Below are 19,872 nucleotides of genomic sequence, written 5' to 3'. Positions count from 1 at the left end.
GTTGTCATCGGTACTGAAGTACCTGTACCTGTCTACAGTAACATACTGCTACACTATTTCCAGATCAGGGCTGCTCCAGAGCCGTTCTTCCTTTCTGAGAGCCCCTGGAGTTAAATCCTAGCAGATGTCTATCTTTAAAGAACATGTGAAGATGGGATTAATCTGGACATCAGAAGGCCCCAAGGCTCATGGATCACTATCTGCATTTTACACACGCACGCACGCGCGCACGCTCGCACACACACACACACACACACACACACACACACACACACACACACACACACACACACACACACACACACACACACACACACACACACACACACACACACACACACACACACACACACACACACACACACACACACACACACACACACACACATCTCCTTTAACTCAATACAAAGCAGTGTGCTGAGCCATTTCATTCAATTTCAATGGTTTTCAGTGTCCATTCTAGAAATCAATTTTGGTTGTGCAATTTACAAAGGAACACATTTGAAGGTTAAAATAAAAATTTCTATGAAACAGAAGGTGCTTGTTGAGGAGACCACCTGCATGCAGTGACGGTAAACAAGAGATTGTGTTTCTATTCCTGACTCCGTAAGACAGCCTTTGTGACACAAAACCAAAATCACACTCCTAAAAATGTGCCTGCGCTACCAGATTAGCTAAGAGCAAAGGATTCCACATTACACTTTCTGAAATGCCTCAATGACTTTAATTCAGAATCCAAGAGCATGATAATTTAAGGGCATGATATATTACAGATGTAGGATCTTAATTTGATTTTAACTTTCCTGGGGTTTAAAATCAAATCACATTATATTTGTCACGAGGCTTCTGAAGTTTGTAATTTCCATTTAGAAATGTCAGACTTGATTTATCCTTACAAAAAATGTATCAACCCCGACAAAAAAATTTCAATTCATTATAATCCATGTAAAAATGTACATTTCCTGTTGCTGCAGGATTATTTTCCTGTTGTAGCAAACTGGCTCAAATTAAAATCCTACATCTGTAGGTGAATGAAAATACACATTCTGTAGTATTCACCACAAGAGAGTTGTTTGAAATAGCCCTCAGTTAGAATGATTTAACAGATTCTGTACAATGGAAGGAAAATGCTTCTTCGAGGTAATCATGTTTTCAATTTAGATAATTGTATTGAAAATTATAATTGTTGAGATAGCAACACTGTGCAGGTAGCCTTAATTATTTACTCATTTTCTCTCCTCATTCCCTGTTATTTCTATTCATAAACGATTTGACAAAGAAAATACATTTGAACATATTCAAATGTCCTTAATTTAAGCACAAAACATAACATAATGATCCTTCGGTAACCATACAAGCTTCACTTTAGACCTTTTGGCAAATGGACACGGCAAACAATAGACAGACTATTTCACTGAAATAGTCTCCCCTCTAGAGCCATGTGGTACTCAAAATGGCTTCTAAATGCGTTACCTATGTCATTCAATATCTTGCTTTTTATTTTAAGTTAATCAATCCTTTTTACTCTCTCTCTTTTGAGCCCATATCAAGGTGTTCTGTATCTTCTGCATTCTTTAAATCCATGCCTTGTGACAGAAACACCACAAGAACAGTCAGCAGCTGTGCTAACAGCAAAGCAGTCTGGCGGAGCTAACTGGCTTCACAGGACAGATAGCAGGTATTTAAAGAACAAGTCGTTGACAAGAACAAAAACATTTAGTCCGAAAAATAGAATCTTCTAAAACACCCTTTGACACTTTTAAAGTGAAACTGGTGAAACAAATATGTACAGGATTCCAGAGCTTAGGTACAGGGAGCCTTTGTCAACCTTTGATCTGACGTGTCATGGACACTGTTGGTCGCTTCAGTGTTGGATTCAGTTCACGCAGAGCATGCCTATGGCAGCCAAACCCACACACCCTTTGGTATAGACGAAGCAACAATACAGTTTCATAATCATCATCAACATCATCATCATCACCATCATCCTCAACGTCCCCATGATGTGTAGGAAGAGCTCCACAAATAGCAGCCACAAATAGCAGCTTTAGGACGTGCCACATTTCAAACTCGGCTCCCATTTCATGTATATCTTATAATGTTTTTAAAATCAGCCACAGCAGCAGCAATGTCATGTAAAGAAGCATCAGCCATCGTTGGCCAAGTCATGGGAGAGATACTGAATCACTGTATCACTGTCCAGCCACACACTGTCTTCTCCTTCACAGTCTGGGGCTTACCCCCTCGTTCTGTCTCTGAGATGTGGAACCGTGGCGGGGACCGCTGGGAAACTTTTTCATGTTAGATAGCAGAGAAACGTCTCCATCTTGATTCCTCTACTAACTCTTCTCTCCTCCCACACTCAGACTGCCTCCCGCTTGTTAGGCGTACGTCTCCCCTGTCTTAAGAGCCACCAGCTCAGAGTCCTCAGAGGTGTGTCTGCCGTTTAAGTGTTCGCTGTTGCAGTCGTGGTGGTACATGAAGGCAGGCACCTCAGTGATGGATGTGGCGGTGTAGGAGGTAGAGCGCATGGAGCAGTGGTCCCTACGTCTCTGACCCCACTGGGCCTTATACTGAATCCACTGTCTCTTCAGAGCCGCCTGCACCTGAGAAAAAGGAATATTCATATTATAAACTGTATTTTCTAATCGGTGAGTACACACACAAACGGATAAACACACACACATGGAGCGAGAGACAGAAAGAGAGAGAGAGGGGGGGAGAGAGAGAGAAAGGGAGAGAGAGAGAGAAAGAGAGAGAGAAGGAGAGAGAGAGAAAGAGAGAGAGAAGGAGAGAGAGAGGGTACAACCATATTAAGCCACTCTTGGAGGACAATGGAAGTACATAAAAACTTCTTCATTATTAAAATCGCTGTGTTTCAGCTGTTGCCTTCATCAGGGTTTTACAGACACACAGAGAGACTCATTAGGCACGGACGGGTGAACAGCAAAAAGACACATGGTCTGTTTGTACCTCACTGTCACCTCACAGCATTTTAGTGCCTCACTGTCTCCTCACAGCAATTTAGTGCCTCACTGTCACCTCACAGCATTTTAGTGCCTCACTGTCACCTCACAGCATTTTAGTGCCTCACTGTCTTCTCACAGCAATTTAGTGCCTCTGTCACCTCACAGCATTTTTGTGCCTCAATGTCACCTCACAGCATTTTAGTACCTCACTGTCACCTCACAGCATTTTTGTGCCTCAATGTCACCTCACAGCATTTTAGTACCTCACTGTCACCTCACAGCATTTTAGTACCTCACTGTCTCCTCACAGCAATTTAGTACCTCACTGTCACCTCACAGCATTTTAGTACCTCACTGTCTCCTCACAGCAATTTAGTACCTCACTGTCTCCTCACAGCAATTTTGTACCTCACTGTCACCTCACAGCATTTTAGAACCTCAATGTCACCTCACAGCATTTTAGTGCACAACCACACATTTTCATCAATATGCATGATCATTAAATCAATGTAATGTGACTAAGCTCAGGAAATGTGGATTCGTATGATAAATGTTAATGACAGTTTTTAAACATGAATTTGGCAAGAAACAGAATTGAATCACAATTTAGGCTCCCATTTCCTGTGATGAATTGAAGGATAATACCTTCTTCCTTACTGAGTTTAGTGCAGGTAGAGTAGATTGATGAATTTACGCTCACTTATCTGCTGTTCCTCTTTTGAAAATCACCAAGTTAGTAAATTATACATTATGAGCGTATGAAATTATTCAGCACAGCACGAATCTGATTAAGAAAAAAATGAAAACCGGAGAATTATCTTGTGTGATAACTTTATTCTGCATGAATGAGCGTGCAGTCTAAAAATGGAAAGCAAAGCAGTGTTTGTGTCACGTCCTGACCATAGTAAGATGTTATTTTCTATGGTAGAGTTGGTCAGGGCGTGACAGGGGGTGTTTTGTGTTTTTCTATGTTTTCTATATGTATGTTTAGTTCTATTTTTCTATTTCTATGTTGTTTTTTTTTAGGATGATCTCCAATTAGAGGCAGCTGGTCCTCGTTGTCTCTAATTGGAGATCATACTTAAGTAGGGTTTTTTTCCACCTGTGTTTGTGGGTAGTTGTATTCTGTTTAGTCTATGTACCTGACAGAACTGTGAGCTGATCGTTTTCGCTTTTGTTCTTTTCTTTAGTGATCTGAGTTTAAATACATTTCATCATGAGCACTCAATACGCTGCGCTTTGGTCCCCTCTCTACGACAGTCGTTACAGAACTACCCACCACCAAAGGACCAAGCAGCGTGGTCATCAGCAATGGACCTGGGAAGACATTCTGGACGGGAAAGGACCCGGGAGTCGGGTTGGGGAGTATTGCCGTCCGAGGGAGGAGATTGAGGCAGCAAAAGCAGAGCGGCGTTATTATGAGGCGCTATACCAACCACGAGGCAAGTGCGAGAGACAGCCCCCCCCCCCCCCCCCCCCCCCCCCACCACGGGGAGATTGGCAGAGTCAGGTTGGAGACCTGAGCCAACTCCCCGTGCTCACCGTGGGGGGCGAGTGATCGAGCAAGCACTGTGTTATGCGGGGATGCGCACTGTGTCGCCAGTGGGCAGCTACAGCCCGGTGCGCTCGACGCAAGCTTCCCACAGTTGCCGTGCTAGAGTTAGCATTCATCCAGGAAGGATTGTGCCTGCTCAGTGTTCCTGGTCTCCGGTGCGTCTCTTCGGCCCAGGTTATCCTGCGCCAGCTCTACGCACGGTACCCCCAGTTCGCCAACACAAACCTGTGCGACCTGTTACAACGCCCCGCGCTTGCTGGGCTACGGGTCTTATCCAACCAGGACGGGCTGTGCCAGCCATAAGCTCCAGACCTCCAGTGCGCCTCCACGGCCCAGTATACACCCGGCCTCCAGTGACGTTCCCTAGTCCAGAACTCCCAGCGACGTTCCCTAGTCCGGTGAGACCTATTCCAGCTCCACGAAAGAAGCCTCCAGTGATGATCCATGGCACGAAGCCTCCAGTGATGATCCATGGCCCGAAGCCTCCAGTGACGATCCATGGCCTGAAGCCTCCAGTGATGATCCATGGCCCGGAGCCTGTAGGGATGATCCATGGCATGAAGCCTCCAGAGATAATCCATGGCCCGGAGCCTGTAGGGATAATCCATGGCAAGAAGCCTGTTGGGATGATCCATGGCCCGGAGCCTATAGAGATGATCCATGGCAAGAAGCCTGTAGGGATGATCCATGGCCCGGAGCCTATAGAGATGATCCATGGCCCGGAACCTCCAGTGATAATCCATGGCCCGGAGCCTCCAGTGATGATCCATGGCCGGAGCCTCCAGTGATGATCCATGGCACAAAGTCTCCAGTGACGATCCATGGCGCGGAACCTGTAGTGATGATCCATGGCACGGAGCCTGTAGTGAAGATCCATGGCACGGAGCCTGTAGTGAAGATCCATGGCACGGAGCCTGCAGCGACGGTCCCCGGTCTGGAGCCGGCAGCGACGCTCCCCGGCCCGGAACCTCCAGCGACGGCCTGCAGCCCGGAGCCTCCAGCGACGGTCCGGAGCCTCCAGCGACGGTCCCCAGCCCGGAACCTCCAGCGACGGCCTGCAGCCCGGAACCTCCAGCGATGATTTACAGTCTGGTTCCTTCGACGACGATCCACGGTCCGGTGGTACTAAAGCAGAGGGATCAGCGGGTGGAGCGGGGGTTACGCACCGGAGCCGCCTCCTCTGCTGGAGGATAAGGTTTTGTGGACTGCACTAGAGCCGCCATAGATAGGAGTTACCCACCCTACCCTCCCTTTTGTTTTTGTTTGTTTTGTTTAGTGGAATTCGGAGTCTGCACCTTTGGGGGGGGGGGGGGGGGGGGGGGGGGGTACTGTCACGTCAGACCATAGTAAGATGTTATTTTCTATGATAGAGTAGGTCAGGGCGTGACAGGGGGTGTTTTGTGTTTTTCTATATTTTCTATGTTTAGTTTTAGTTTTCTATTTCTATGTTGTTGTTTTTGGGATGATCTCCAATTAGAGGCAGCTGGTCCTCGTTGTCTTTAATTGGAGATCATACTTAAGTAGGGTTTTTTTCCACCTGTGTTTGTGGGTAGTTGTATTCTGTTTAGTCTATGTACCTGACAGAACTGTGAGCTGATCGTTTTCGCTTTTGTTATTTTCTTTAGTGTTCTGAGTTTAAATACATTTCATCATGAGCACTCAATACGCTGCGCTTTGGTCCCCTCTCTACGACAGTCGTTACAGTTTGACATAGTTCTCTCAGAAGAACAGCCTGAGCCAGCACAGGGAACATCTAATTCCTGAACAATGCCACACTAATTACTCAGTGAAAATGAGGACAGGACACACTGCACTCTCCCATGATCTAATGATGCAGAGCATATCAACAACTAGCATTGAAAAACGAGTAAAAATGACATTCGCCTGTCTTCTTTTCAGTCTGCCGTTTTTTCTCATGCTTTTGAATACTAGTTGTTCCTGCCAAAACCAGCACCAGGACCTAGAGACACACTGCTGTGCACAGGATTTCACTTTTCTTTTTATAAACTACTTGTACTCTGGTCCAATGTAGTGCACTATATAGGGAATAGGGTGCAATTTCAGACGCAACCTAGAAAACATAGCAATAAGTACTACCTTTTTCCTCATTGGCGTAACTTGACAAAGAGTTATTCAACAGACTGTGTAGCTAGTGCTGAGTCCCAAATGACACCCCTATTCCCTTTATATTGCACTACTTTTGACCACGGCCCTTAGGGAAAAAGGTGCCCATAGAGAATGTATGGAATAGGGTGTCAATTGGGACACAAGCTAGATCTAGGCAGTTTGGCCCCAGAATCAAATTGTGCAATGAACTCATCTCCAAAAATGAATGTCCCAAATTAGGAGACAGTAAAAGCCATTATGCTGCAAAGCAAACAAACATTCCCTTACTGTGTCAATGCGTCTTTTATCCCCCCCGACACTGAATCGGTTCTTCGGACACGTCAAACTTGGTTTACGAGGGCCGATGGAGATGCTGATGGGGCCTGGTTGCTCACGCATGAGCTAATAATTGACCTGTTTTCCCGGCCCAGAAATCATTTCCTACGTATAAAATATTACTAAACACTGCGCCTGATGATGAACGAACTCTGTGTTCATTTTGTCAGTGCCAGATTCGACATCATGCTGTGTATTCAAATAAGGTCTCTGTTTTTCTGGGTGTGTGCATTGTTTTTCTTTCTACTTTCTCAAGCGAAGAAAATGCTCAGTCGCTCTTTCTCCTGGTCTGGCCTCAGACTGGCCAAGCAGTACCTGATGCAACTGCTGACCTATCAGATGTATTCCCTCAATGTATTTTATTAACTGACTGGGTGGGTGGGCCTATGCTAAAACCTCTGGCCGTTCTGGATCACAGCATCTACAATATGACCTAAAAACAAGTCTGAATGGTCTCTTAAAAAAACAGCAATGTCCTTAAAAATTCAAAAGTTCAAGTTTGTGTCGGTGACTCTAGATTATGGACATCCCCTGTCAGACAGCAAACAACTGCAGGCTGAGGTGAGTGAGCGACAGACAGACAGGGTGGATGATTCGCCCCAGAGATGTTCAAGTGTCTGAGGCATTTCTAAGGCTTGTCTTCCTTCCTCTTCATCTGAGATGGTCCTAGTGCTGTTGCCTCTGCTACTGTACAGGAGTCAGCTGACTCCATAGATTCAGCGCTAAACAGTAATGCTCTCTCCCACTAATTGGTGACAACTCTATCACCACGGGCCACTCGTCAATGTATGAGCCCCCGGGTTCAATCCCCGGCATCTCCACAATTGTTTGGGGCGGCAGGTAGCCTAGTGGTTAGAGTGTTGGGCCAGTAACCGAAAGGTTGCTGGATCAAATCCCTGAGCTGACAATGTAAAAATCTGTTGTTCTGAACAAGGCAGTTGACCCACTGTTCCCTGGCAGGCCGTCATTGTAAATAAGAATTTGTTCTTAACTGACTTGACTAGTCAAATAAAAAAATAAATAAAAAAAATCTATGTGTTATCAGGTACACAAGATGGCTGTCTGTTGACTTGGAAATGGTGTGCATGGTGGGACAGAAATGCCACCAGGCAGTGATGAGCTGTTTCATTGGGGTCTGACGCAACATGGCCAATTAAAAGGTTCAATTAAAGCTGTACTTCAGAGGTTCAATTAAAGCTGTACTTTACGTAAGGGTTCTTTAGAGGTTCTATTAAAATGGTACTTTACCAAAGGGTAAGGGTTCTATTAAAACGGTACTTTACCAAAGGGTTCTTCAGAGGTTCAATTAAAACGGTACTATACCAACAACAACAAAAATGTACCTAAGGGTTCTTCAGAGGTTCAGTTAAAACGGTACCATACGAAAGGGTAAGGGCTCTTCAGAGGTTCAAGCTTAAACTGTTACTGTATACTGTCTACTGTACCTCAACAAACAAATTATATAAGAGTACAACTGAATGGGAAGTTGCTGGTTTCCACAGAATGAAGAAAGATATCCTGTGTGTTGTGTGTTGTGTTAGTACAGTAGTGCTTACCTCGCCATTGAAAAAGCAGAATATCGTTGCCACTAGTAATCCCTGGAGGGAAAACAAGACAATCACACACTCTTAGAAAAAAAGTTGCTATCTAGAGCCTAAAATGGTTCTTTGGCTGTCCCCATAAAATAAAATGTTTTGGTTCCATGTAGAACCCTGTAAAGAGAGTTCTACCTGGAACCAAAAATGATTCGACCTGGAACCAAAAATGATTATTTTATGGGGACAGCCGAAGAACCCTTTTGGAACCCTTTTTTCTAAGAGTATACCTTATGTCAGATCAGAGCTGTTCAGGACTGTTCTGCTAGCATACAATCAATTGCCTTACATACCTGGTAATGCATTAATATACACATGACGTAGTCATTACCTGGTAATGCATTAATAAAGTCATTACCTGGTAATGCATTAATAAAGTCATTACCTGGTAATGCATTAATATATGCATGATGTAGTCATTACCTGGTAATGCATTAATAAAGTCATTTTCTGATAATACATTAATATAGATATGAGCTAGTAAAGCATTAATATATGCATGATGTAGTTATTATCTGGTAATACATTAATATAGATATTACCTGGTAATGCATTAATATAAGCATGATGTAGTCATAAATATTACCTGGTAATGCATTAATATAAGCATGATGTAGTCATAAAGATTACATGTAATGCATTAATATAAGCATGATGTAGTCATTATCTGGTAATACATTAATATAGATATTACCTGGAAATGCATTAATATAAGCATGATGTAGTCATAAAGATTACATGTAATGCATTAATATAAGCATGATGTAGTCATTATCTGGTAATACATTAATATAGATATTACCTGGAAATGCATTAATATAAGCATGATGTAGTCGTAGCCATCAGTTTCATTACCTGGTAATGCATTAATATAAGCATGATGTAGTTATAGTGATTACCTGGTAATGCATTCATATAAGCATGATGTAGTCATAGTGATTACCTGGTAATGCATTAATATATGCATGATATAGTCATAGCGATCAGTTTCATTACCTGATAATGCATTAATATATGCATGATGTAGTCGTAGACCTCCCCCGCCAGACGGTTCTCTGGCCTCCAGGGGAAGATGACAAACTGGATGCCCAGGAGAGGGACCAGGATCAGGGTAGCTCTCACTGCCTTCATGTACATGTTAGACTCTGCCCGGTGGGTGTCCCTCAGCTTGGTAACCAGCACCCGCACGATGTTCAGCAAGAAGAACAGATTCACCTGGGAAAGAGGAGAAAGAAAGGATTTTATAAACGGCTGAAAATGGTTGCTGCATCTGAAAGGGCTGCAACCTAATCTGATTATAATGATTTTGTCTAAACAATGGAAGTCTAAACACCAGCATAGGACACCATTTGCTTTGATTGATGTGTTGCACATTCAACAGTATAACAATACATGATTTTTGGTCCAATGATGGCTACCTACGTATTAAGTTTTGATCTAGAAGAACATCCATGTACCATTATGTTCTACCTGGAACCAAATGGGTTCTACCTGCCACCTATAATAGTTCTTCAAGGATTCTGCTATGGGGACAGCCAAATAACTTTCTACGGTTCTAGAGTGTAGGATGTAGCTTACGAGCAGCGCTGCCATGATGGGCCCGTGGACCACATAGAGCAGGTGGGTCTCAACACTCATCCAGCAGCTACAGGAAGGAGAAACATTCTCCGTCACACAAGGCTACAAACGGACAATGAATTCTTCTTCTTCTCTTTCTATATCTGTTTACTGCAGCTTACCACACAGCTGCTCTGTTTATTTACAATACTAGTGCAGAGGACCATCACTCACTTGTCATCAAAATACTTCTTCCTCGCTACGGCATGGATGGATGCAGGCACTAAGGGAAACCCTGGAAACCAGAAGACAGACTGTAAGGACATCTGCAAAATGTCAATTCATCAATTCATGAATCAATCAATGAATGATGTTGTGTGTATTATGACGTAAACAGCTATAATGTGGTTATTACAGTAATTAGTATGTAATTCCTCAGTTATAAGAGTAACTTCTTGTATATCTTCTGTATTTTCTATAGAAGAGGTTAAAGGGGAAGTTCACTGAAAATACAAATGAACATGAACACAGCTAAGGTAAGTGGAGAAATCATGTTTATTTGTATTTTGAGTCAACTATCGCTTTACGGCTGTTAAGCAGCATTTAAATATCCTTTAAGGTAAAGATACCTGGCAGAGCAGACAGCCAATGGAAGCCCTTCCTAATTCAAAACAAGCTTATACTATCCTACAGGTGGAGGATCTTAATTTGACCTATATTGTCACAGCAAAATAATCCTGGAGCAACAGGATTTGAACGTTTAGTCCATAATGTTGCTTGATCGGTGGTTAGGCTATTAGCTGGCCAACAGTAGGAAACATGAAAAATACAATACTGTTACAGTAATATAACCGTGTGTTAGTGTGGGTTTTCAGTGGATTTATGTAAATCACGAAGCTGTGGTGTAGGAAATTTGTTGGCAATAAAAGTGATCAAATTAAGATCATCCTCATCATGTTGTCCACTACAAGCTGAACAAGAACAAACCCACACTGAGCAATTTCCTCTAATAATCCAGTCTTGTTAAATCCTTCTCCATTAACAACACAACCATACCAGTGTTTATTGGGGGTTTCATCTTAGCTGGGCCATAATCAGATTAAACAGATGAATCCGAGCAGCGGGTCCGTTTAGAAGTGATTTATCAAGGCCCTACGGCCATATTGGCTACAGATGGACTAGCTGGATGTCCTCCATCCATTCCTCGGGGTGGCTGTGTGAAAGACACTGTAGCTTCTGCCCCAAGGTTATATCACGGCATCTTTAATAATGGCCGACCATTCACAGTTATCGTATCACTTATCGGACAGGCAGGGCTCATATTATAACACATCGCTCCTCCTTTAAACAGGGGGGAGAACAGAACAGACAGTTAACAGCGGCTATCCAATAGGAAGAGCTACTAAAGCTGTCAATCTGATACAGGGTTTGGTGGGGTTGACACACAGGGAGTGTCGCAGTTAACAGTGACCTCAGGGTTGTCTCTGATCCTGTGTCCCGACACAGATTGTGTCCCATTGTGTTGTGTGACACACAAGCTGATCTACGTGTGATTCAGCGACGGTGGGAGCTGTTTACAATGTTATTTTATTTCTACAGTGAGTACAGGGTGATGAAATATGAAGATAGGCTATGAATCATGATATAAGAGCGCAGAGGCCTCCAAGGCTAGGTGAGTTTATGGTTTTGAACACACTACAACATGCAACAGGCTGCTATAAAGACTTATTGCTGTATCATGTTACCTCAGACGTCATTAGAATAGATAGATTAGATGGTGAAATACATGACCCAAAAACAGATGGGCAAGTTGACAAGGTTATGAGTTCAATTCCAGCGAGGACAACATAACGGTGAAAAACCTACATCTGGTTTGTCTGTTGAATAGCTAAACAACTGCAGAATACATATAATGTAACATGTTCAAACGTAAAATAAAGCGTTAACAAAGGGAATAATTATCACTGACTATCATGACTAGCCATCAAGTGAATCATTTAATTACTGTCTGAGAATGCTGTTTTGGGAGAAGAGGAAGTATGTACACTACCGGTCAAAAGTCCAGGTGACTAACTCATGAAGCTTTTTGAGAGAATACCAAGAGAGTGCAAAGCTGTCATCAAGTGGCTATTTGAAGAATCTCAAATATAAAATAGATTTTAGTAGAAAGAAGAGGAAGGGAAGCGCAACTAAGATACACAATAGTACATTTTGGTAGACAGAAGGTGCTCTTTGGTAAAAGGGGTGAACTGGTCATCAGAAAGAAAAAAGAAAGGAGGACCAAAGCACTCTTCATATAATTAATTAAAATGCCTTTATTTGTATGGCATGTTCAATAGAAACAAAATCTGACGCGTTTCGGCTGCATGGCCTTCGTCAGGGAGTACAAAGAAATAATACAATGTCCTCTTTTGAACAGCTTTTCCAATTAGCCCTAATTTGAAGAGGGAATGGTTACAAAATTGACCATGATAGTTTGTTGGTGATGTGGACACCAAGGAACATAAAGGTCTCAACCTGCTCCACTGCAGCCCTGTCGATGAGAATGGGGACGTGCTCGGCACTCCTTTTCCTTTTCCTGTAGTCCACGATCATCTCCTTTGTCTCCTAATTTGGGTAAATAAAAACCCCTATTACGCATTCCTGCGCATGTCTCCCTATTCCTTTATACCAACGTGACATATGGGCTTTGAGCACACTATTATATTGAACGCTGAGCTGTAGTCAATGAACAGCATTCTCACGTAGGTGTTCCTTTTGTCCAGGTGGGAAAGGGCAGTGTTGAGTGCAATAGAGATTGCGTCATCTGTGGGTCTGTTGGGGTGGTATGCAAATTGGAATGGGTCTAGGGTTTCCATGACGATAGTGTTGATGTGAGCCATGACCAGCCTTTCAAAGCACTTCGTGGCTACAGACGTAGTCATTTAGGTAGGTTACCTTGGTGTTCTTCGGCACAGGGCCTATGGTGGTCTGCTTGAAAAATGTTGGTATTACAGACTCGGACAGGGACAGGTTGAAGATGTCAGTGAAGACACTTGCCAGTTGGTCATCGCATGCTCGGAGTACACGTCCTGGTAATCCGTCTGGCCCTGCGGCCTTATGAATGTTGACCTGTTTAAAGGTCTTGCTCACATCGGCTATGGCGAGATTGATCACACAGTTGTCCGGAACAGCTCTCATGCATGCTTCAGTGATGCTTGCCTTGAAGTGCACATAGAAGTCGTTTAGCTCGTCTGGTAGGCTTGTGTCACTGGGCAGCTTGAGGCTGGGCTTCCCTTTGTTGTCCGTAATAGTTTGCAAGCCCTGCCACATCCGACGAGCGTCGGAGCCGATGTATAGTCCTGTATTTTATGCTTTGCCTGTTTGATGGTTCATCTGAGGGCATAGCGGGATATCTTATTAGCGTCTGGGTTAGAGTCCCGCTCCTTGAAAGCGGCAGCTCTTACCTTTAGCTCAGTGTGGATATTGCCTGTAATCCATGGCTTCTGGTTGGGGTATGTATGCACGGTTACTGTGGGGACAACCTCATCGATGCACTTATTGATGAAGCCAGTGACTGATGTGGTGTACTCCTCAATGTCATCGGATAAATCCCGGAACATATTCCAGTCTGTGCTAGCAAAACAGTCCTGTAGCTTAGCATCTGACCACTTCCGTATTGAGCGAGTCACTGGTACTTCCTGCTTCAGTTGTTGCTTGTGTGCAGGAATCAGGAGGGTAGAATTATGGTCAGATTTGCCAAACGGAGGGCGAGAGAGAGTTTTGTACCTGCCTCTGTGTGTGGAGTAAAGGTGGTATAGAGTTTTTCTTTTCTCTCTCTGGTTGCACATGTAATTTGCTGATAGAAATGAGGTAAAATGGATTTAACTTTCTCTGCACTAAAGTCCCTGGCCACTAAGAGCTCTGCCTCTGGATGATTTTGATGGGAGTGGACCCTCTCGCTTCGACTATTACTCTCTGCAATTAACCTTTTGCATTGCTTCAATTGCTGGCTATAACTAATGCAGAATTGCATACAATTTAGAGTTTGGTTTTTGGTTTAAAGGGAGTCAGATGAACTTGCGGATACCATTTTTATGTCTCTGCGTCCAGTATGTAGGGAGTTAGAGGTAGTTTTGTGAGCCAATGCTAACTAGCGTTAGCGCAATGATTGGAAGTCTACCGGAACTGCTAGCATAAGTAGAAAAATGCCTTAATTGGCCAAATCTCACACTATCTCTTTAAGCTAATGGGATCCCTGATCTGTGGTTAAGGCGGGTAGTAAGACTCACCCCAGCCTAGGAGGTAGTACCAGTGTAGGTGCTGCTCCTCGGCGAACACAGCCACCACAATGAGCGTGTGCAGATAGATCCCCTCACACAGCATCCAGAAGTAGTTACAGCCCAGCATGTACATGTGGAAGAAGTGCAACACCTTACAGCCAACCTGCAGGGGATTAGGATCACAGAGATTCACACAGAGACGACAACAACAACACCAAATAACAATAACAACAACACAAAGCCCAACGCCCAACCAGCTCTGACACGCTTCAATGGGGCAGATGTCTGTGTGTTGTTGTGAGTCTGGATGACCAGATAGTTACCAACAATGACAAGAAACTGCCATGTGGGGAATCGTAAGTGACTCGTTTAATTTTGTTCTTGATAAGATGTCTTGTTTTGAGGTGTTTTGACTGATCAATGCTAATATGGCTGAAATTCGTTAGCTAGCTAACCCAACAACTGTAACGATATATTTGAGACAACAAGTGCTCATTGTGCACATTTATTTATGTTTTCAATAAACATTGGAAAAAAGATATAGTTTACATGTTGTCAACAATCTAGGCCAACCAGAATGTTTTGCCCCATAGTTGCACACGCATCGGTTTTGTTGCTAAATAATCAACCCGTCTATAGGGAATATGGTTCCACTTGGGACGGGCCCATGTAGATTCATTGACTCCTCTAGGTGTTGAGATTTGTGGATCTCAGCACTCTGTCTCGGAACATGTGTGCTGATCTGATTAGACAATTCTGGCATTGGTAGCAGCTACATTTACATTGACATACAAGTACAGCAGCAGTTAAAAGTTTGGACACACCCAGTCATTCAAGGGTTTTTCTTGATTTGTACTATTTTCTACATTGTATAATAATAGTAAAGACATCAAAACCTGGAAATAACACATATGGAATCATGTAGTAACCAAAAAAGTGTTAAACAAATCAAAATATATTTTAGATTCTTCAAACTAGCCACCCTTTGCCTTGATGACAGCTTTGCACACTCTTGGCATTCTCTCAACCAGGTTCACCTGGAATGTTTTTCCAACAGTCTTGAAAGAGTTCCCAGATATGCTGAGCACTTGTTGGCTGCTTTTCCTTCACTCTGCGGCCAACTCATCCCAAACCATCTCAATTGGGTTGTGGTCGGGTGATTGTGGAGGCCAGGTTATCTGATGCAGCACTCCATCACACTCCTTCTTGGTCAAATAGCCCTTAAACAACCTGGAGGTGTGTTGGGTCATTGTCCTGTTGAAAAACAAATGATAGTCCCACCAGGTGGGATGGCGTATCGCTACAGAATGTTGTGGTAGCCATGCTGGTTAAGTGTGCCTTCAATTCAAAATAAATTACTGACAGTGTCACCAGCAAAGCACCTCCACACCATCACACCTCCTCCATGCTTCATGGTGGGAACTACACATGCAGAGATCATCCGTTCACCTACTCTGCATCTCACAATGACATGGCGGTTGGAACCAAAGATCTCAAACTTGGACTCATCAGACCAAAGGACAGATTTCCACCAGTCTAATGTCTAATGTCCATTGCTTGTGTTTCTTGGCCCAAGCAAGTCTCTTATTCTTATTATAAAGGCCTGATTGACACAGTCTCCTCTGAACAGTTGATGTTGAGATGTGTCTGTTACTTGGACTCTTTGAAACATTTATTTGGGCTGCAATTTCTGAGTCTGGCAACTCTGCAGCAGAGGTAACTTTGGATCTTCCTTTCCTGTGGCGGTCCTCATGAGAGACAGTTTCATCATAGCTTAACCCATGGTTTTCGCGACTGCACTTGAAGAAACGTTCAATGTTCTTGAAATGTTCCGGATTGACTGACCTTCATTTCTTAAAGTAATAATGGACTGTTGTTTCTCTTTGCTTATTTGAGCTGTTCTTGCCATAATATGGACTTGGTCTTTTACCAAATAGGGCTATCTTCTGTATACCACCCCTACCTTGTTACAACACAACTGATTGGCTCAAACACATTAAAAAGGAAAGAAATTCCACAAATGAACACCTGTTAATTGGAATGCATTCCAGGTGACTACCTCATGAAGCTGGTTGAGAGAATGCCAAGAGTGTGCAAAGCTGTCATCAAGGCAAAGGGTGGCTACTCCGAAAAATCTAATATAAAATATATTTTGATTTGTTTAACACTTTTTTGGTTACTACAGGATTCCATATGTGTTATTTCATAGTTTTGATGTCTTCACTATTATTCTACAATGTAGAAAATAATAAAAATAAAGAAAAACCCTGGAATGAGTAGGTGTGTCCAAACTTTTGACTGGTACTGTATGTCTTCTAGACGCTTGTCCCTGAGGCCCGTATACGCAGAATATGCAGCATACGCAGCCTTCAGAACCTGTCAATCGCTCACAAACTCTTAGCCATACAGTGGCCACTGTTTTCTTGTGGGCCTTCAATGTTGCAGAAATTCTTTGCTCCAGAGCACTCAGGACATCAGACTGGGGTGAAGGTTCATCTTCCAACATGACAACGACCCTTAGCAGATAGCCAAGACAAGGCATGAGTGGCTTCGGGACAAGTCTCTGAATGTCCTTGAGTGTCCCAGCCAGAGCCCGGACTTGAACCCAATCAAACATCTCTGGAGAGATCTGAAAATTGCTGTGCAGTGACGCTCCCCATCCAACCTGACAGCGCTTGAGAGGATCTGCAGAGAAGAATGGGAGAAACTCCCCAAAGGTGTGCCAAGCTTGTAGTGTCATACCCAAGAAGCCTCAAGGTTGTAATCGCTGCCAATGGTGCTTCAACAAAGTACTGAGTAAAAGCTCTGAGTACTTAAGTAAATAAAATACTTTTCTAAACCTGTTTTCACTTTGCCATTATGTGGTTTTGTGTGTAGATTGATGAGGACACATTTTAATTTAATACATTTTAGAATAAGGCTGTAACGTAACAATGTAGAAAAAGTGAAGGGGTCTGAATATTTCCCAATGCACTGTATGTCTCCTCCTCCTCTATGTCTTTTACCCTCCTCCTCCTCTACCCTCATCTACCCTCCTCCTTCTTTACCCTCCTCCTCTAACCTCATTTACCCTCCTCCTTCTTTACCCTCCTCCTCCTCTTCCTTCACTTCTACCCTCCTCCTCCTCTACCCTCATCTACCCTCCTCCTCCTCTACCCTCATCTACCCTCCTCCTCCTCTACCCTCATCTACCCTCCTCCTTCTTTACCCTCCTCCTCCTCTTCCTTCTCTTCTACCCTCCTCCTCCTCTACCCTCATCTACCCTCCTCCTCCTCTACCCTCATCTACCCTCCTCCTTCTTTACCCTCCTCCTCCTCTTCCTTCTCTTCTACCCTCCTCCTCCTCTACCCTCATCTACCCTCCTCCTCCTCTACCCTCATCTACCCTCCTCCTTCTTTACCCTCCTCCTCCTCTTCCTTCTCTTCTACCCTCCTCCTCCTCTACCCTCATCTACCCTCCTCCTCCTCTACCCTCATCTACCCTCCTCCTTCTTTACCCTCCTCCTTCTTTACCCTCCTCCTCCTCTACCCTCCTCCTTCTTTACCCTCCTCCTCCTCTTCCTTCTCTTCTACCCTCCTCCTCCTCTAACCTCATCTACCCTCCTCCTCCTCCTCTACCCTCCTCCTTCTTTACCCTCCTCCTCCTCTTCCTTCTCTTCTACCCTCCTCCTCCTCTACCCTCATCTACCCTCCTCCTCCTCTACCCTCCTCCTCCTCTTCCTTCTCTTCTACCCTCCTCCTCCTCTACCCTCATCTACCCTCCTCCTTCTTTACCCTCCTCCTCCTCTTCCTTCTCTTCTACCCTCCTCCTCCTCTACCCTCATCTACCCTCCTCCTCCTCTACCCTCATCTACCCTCCTCCTCCTTTACCCTCCTCCTCCTCTTCCTTCTCTTCTACCCTCCTCCTCCTCTTCCTTCTCTTCTACCCTCCTCCTCCTCTACCCTCATCTACCCTCCTCCTCCTCTACCCTCCTCCTTCTTTACCCTCCTCCTCCTCTTCCTTCTCTTCTACCCTCCTCCTCCTCTACCCTCATCTACCCTCCTCCTCCTCTACCCTCCTCCTTCTTTACCCTCCTCCTCCTCTTCCTTCTCTTCTACCCTCCTCCTCCTCTACCCTCATCTACCCTCCTCCTCCTCTACCCTCCTCCTTCTTTACCCTCCTCCTCCTCTTCCTTCTCTTCTACCCTCCTCCTCCTCTACCCTCATCTACCCTCCTCCTCCTCTACCCTCATCTACCCTCCTCCTTCTTTACCCTCCTCCTCCTCTTCCTTCTCTTCTACCCTCCTCCTCCTCTACCCTCATCTACCCTCCTCCTCCTCTACCCTCATCTACCCTCCTCCTCCACTACCCTCATCTACCCTCCTCCTCCTTTACCCTCCTCCTCCTCTTCCTTCTCTTCTACCCTCCTCCTTCCTCGTCTTTCTCTTCCGTCCTCTTCCACCTCCTGCTATTCCTCGGCTTCTCCCTCCCTCCCTCCCTCCCTCCCTCCCTCCCTCCCTCCCTCCCTCCCTCCCTCCATGACTCCTGGCCCTTACATGGAGTCCAGATGTGCCATTACAAGTATACTGAAATACAGTTCACTCATCACTAAGGTCTGTTGGTGTGATCTAAACACTTCATTTTTCTCACCACATCATAACCACATTTAACCTCAACTTGAATGCCCAACTGAGGTGTCCAGGCTAATGTAACGGGACAGTCTGTGTGGTTAAGGTACTAATGTCTGACAAAGTGTGTGTCTCATGTCTTTGGCCTAGTCCTTCGTTTGACCTGAGCACTAGGGACCCACTCCTCTCGCTACTGGCAGACTAGGAGTCTCTACTGTGATCTGCCAGAGAGAAAGAACGCTTGTTCCTTTTTGTTCAGAGAGCGCATAGTCTATTCTCCCAACAGAGTACCACATCCCTAAATCACACATGCAGAACACAGACCGATCCAGTCTAAATTTGGCGCTCCAGAATTTCAACATGTGCAGTATGTGCAACCAACTGTGATGGGATTTTTTTTTGTTCCACCCCTCAAAATCAAGACCATGTTGTCTGAGGTGTGAAAGACAAATTTAGTTCTCCCGCTTCTCAAAGCAAGCAGATTATAATACATTTAAGACAGATTGGGAAAGATGGTTCCGAGCCAATGCTGCTAGAACATAGCTATTCATATTGTAAGGTCGGGTTAAATAATGATAATCCATGGACACTGCGACTTCAGAAATGACTCAAGGTTTAATCAGAGCAACGAAACATCTTCAGTGGACAAATAAAATGAGAAATCATATGAACAGAGAGCTGGCACCTGCTATGGCACCAGAACCTAAACGGAGGAGATATCCCAGCAATCCCTGCTCTATAAACCAGAGCCCTAGCATTCGGTATCAAATTAAACGTTTTCCAATTACATTCCCACAATATTTATTGTGAAAGCTGTCATTCCTTCCTCCCTGTCTGTTGGATCACCAGGGTCAGCTGGTATATCTGAGGAAACAAAAAACCTTCC

General features: G+C 44.3%; 1 protein-coding gene across 1 annotated transcript in view; it reads right to left on the bottom strand.

The window, feature by feature from the left end:
* Window positions 1-215: 215 nt before the first annotated feature.
* Window positions 216-19,872, bottom strand: part of calcr (calcitonin receptor) — a 38,836-nt gene continuing 19,179 nt past the window's right edge. The window contains exons 6-11 of the mRNA XM_045709736.2: window positions 14,390-14,543; window positions 10,353-10,413; window positions 10,140-10,206; window positions 9,558-9,776; window positions 8,523-8,564; window positions 216-2,606 (exon numbers count right to left, since the gene is read on the bottom strand). Of these exons, the coding sequence (XP_045565692.2) occupies window positions 2,382-2,606; window positions 8,523-8,564; window positions 9,558-9,776; window positions 10,140-10,206; window positions 10,353-10,413; window positions 14,390-14,543 (768 nt within the window). The 3' untranslated portion in view covers window positions 216-2,381. The remainder of the gene's footprint in view (window positions 2,607-8,522; window positions 8,565-9,557; window positions 9,777-10,139; window positions 10,207-10,352; window positions 10,414-14,389; window positions 14,544-19,872) is intronic.

The sequence above is a fragment of the Salmo salar genome, chromosome 27 (genome assembly GCF_965601325.2).
Source record: "Salmo salar chromosome 27, fSalSal1, whole genome shotgun sequence".
Lineage (NCBI taxonomy): Eukaryota > Metazoa > Chordata > Actinopteri > Salmoniformes > Salmonidae > Salmo > Salmo salar.
This window is presented reverse-complemented; position numbering and strand designations above follow the sequence as displayed.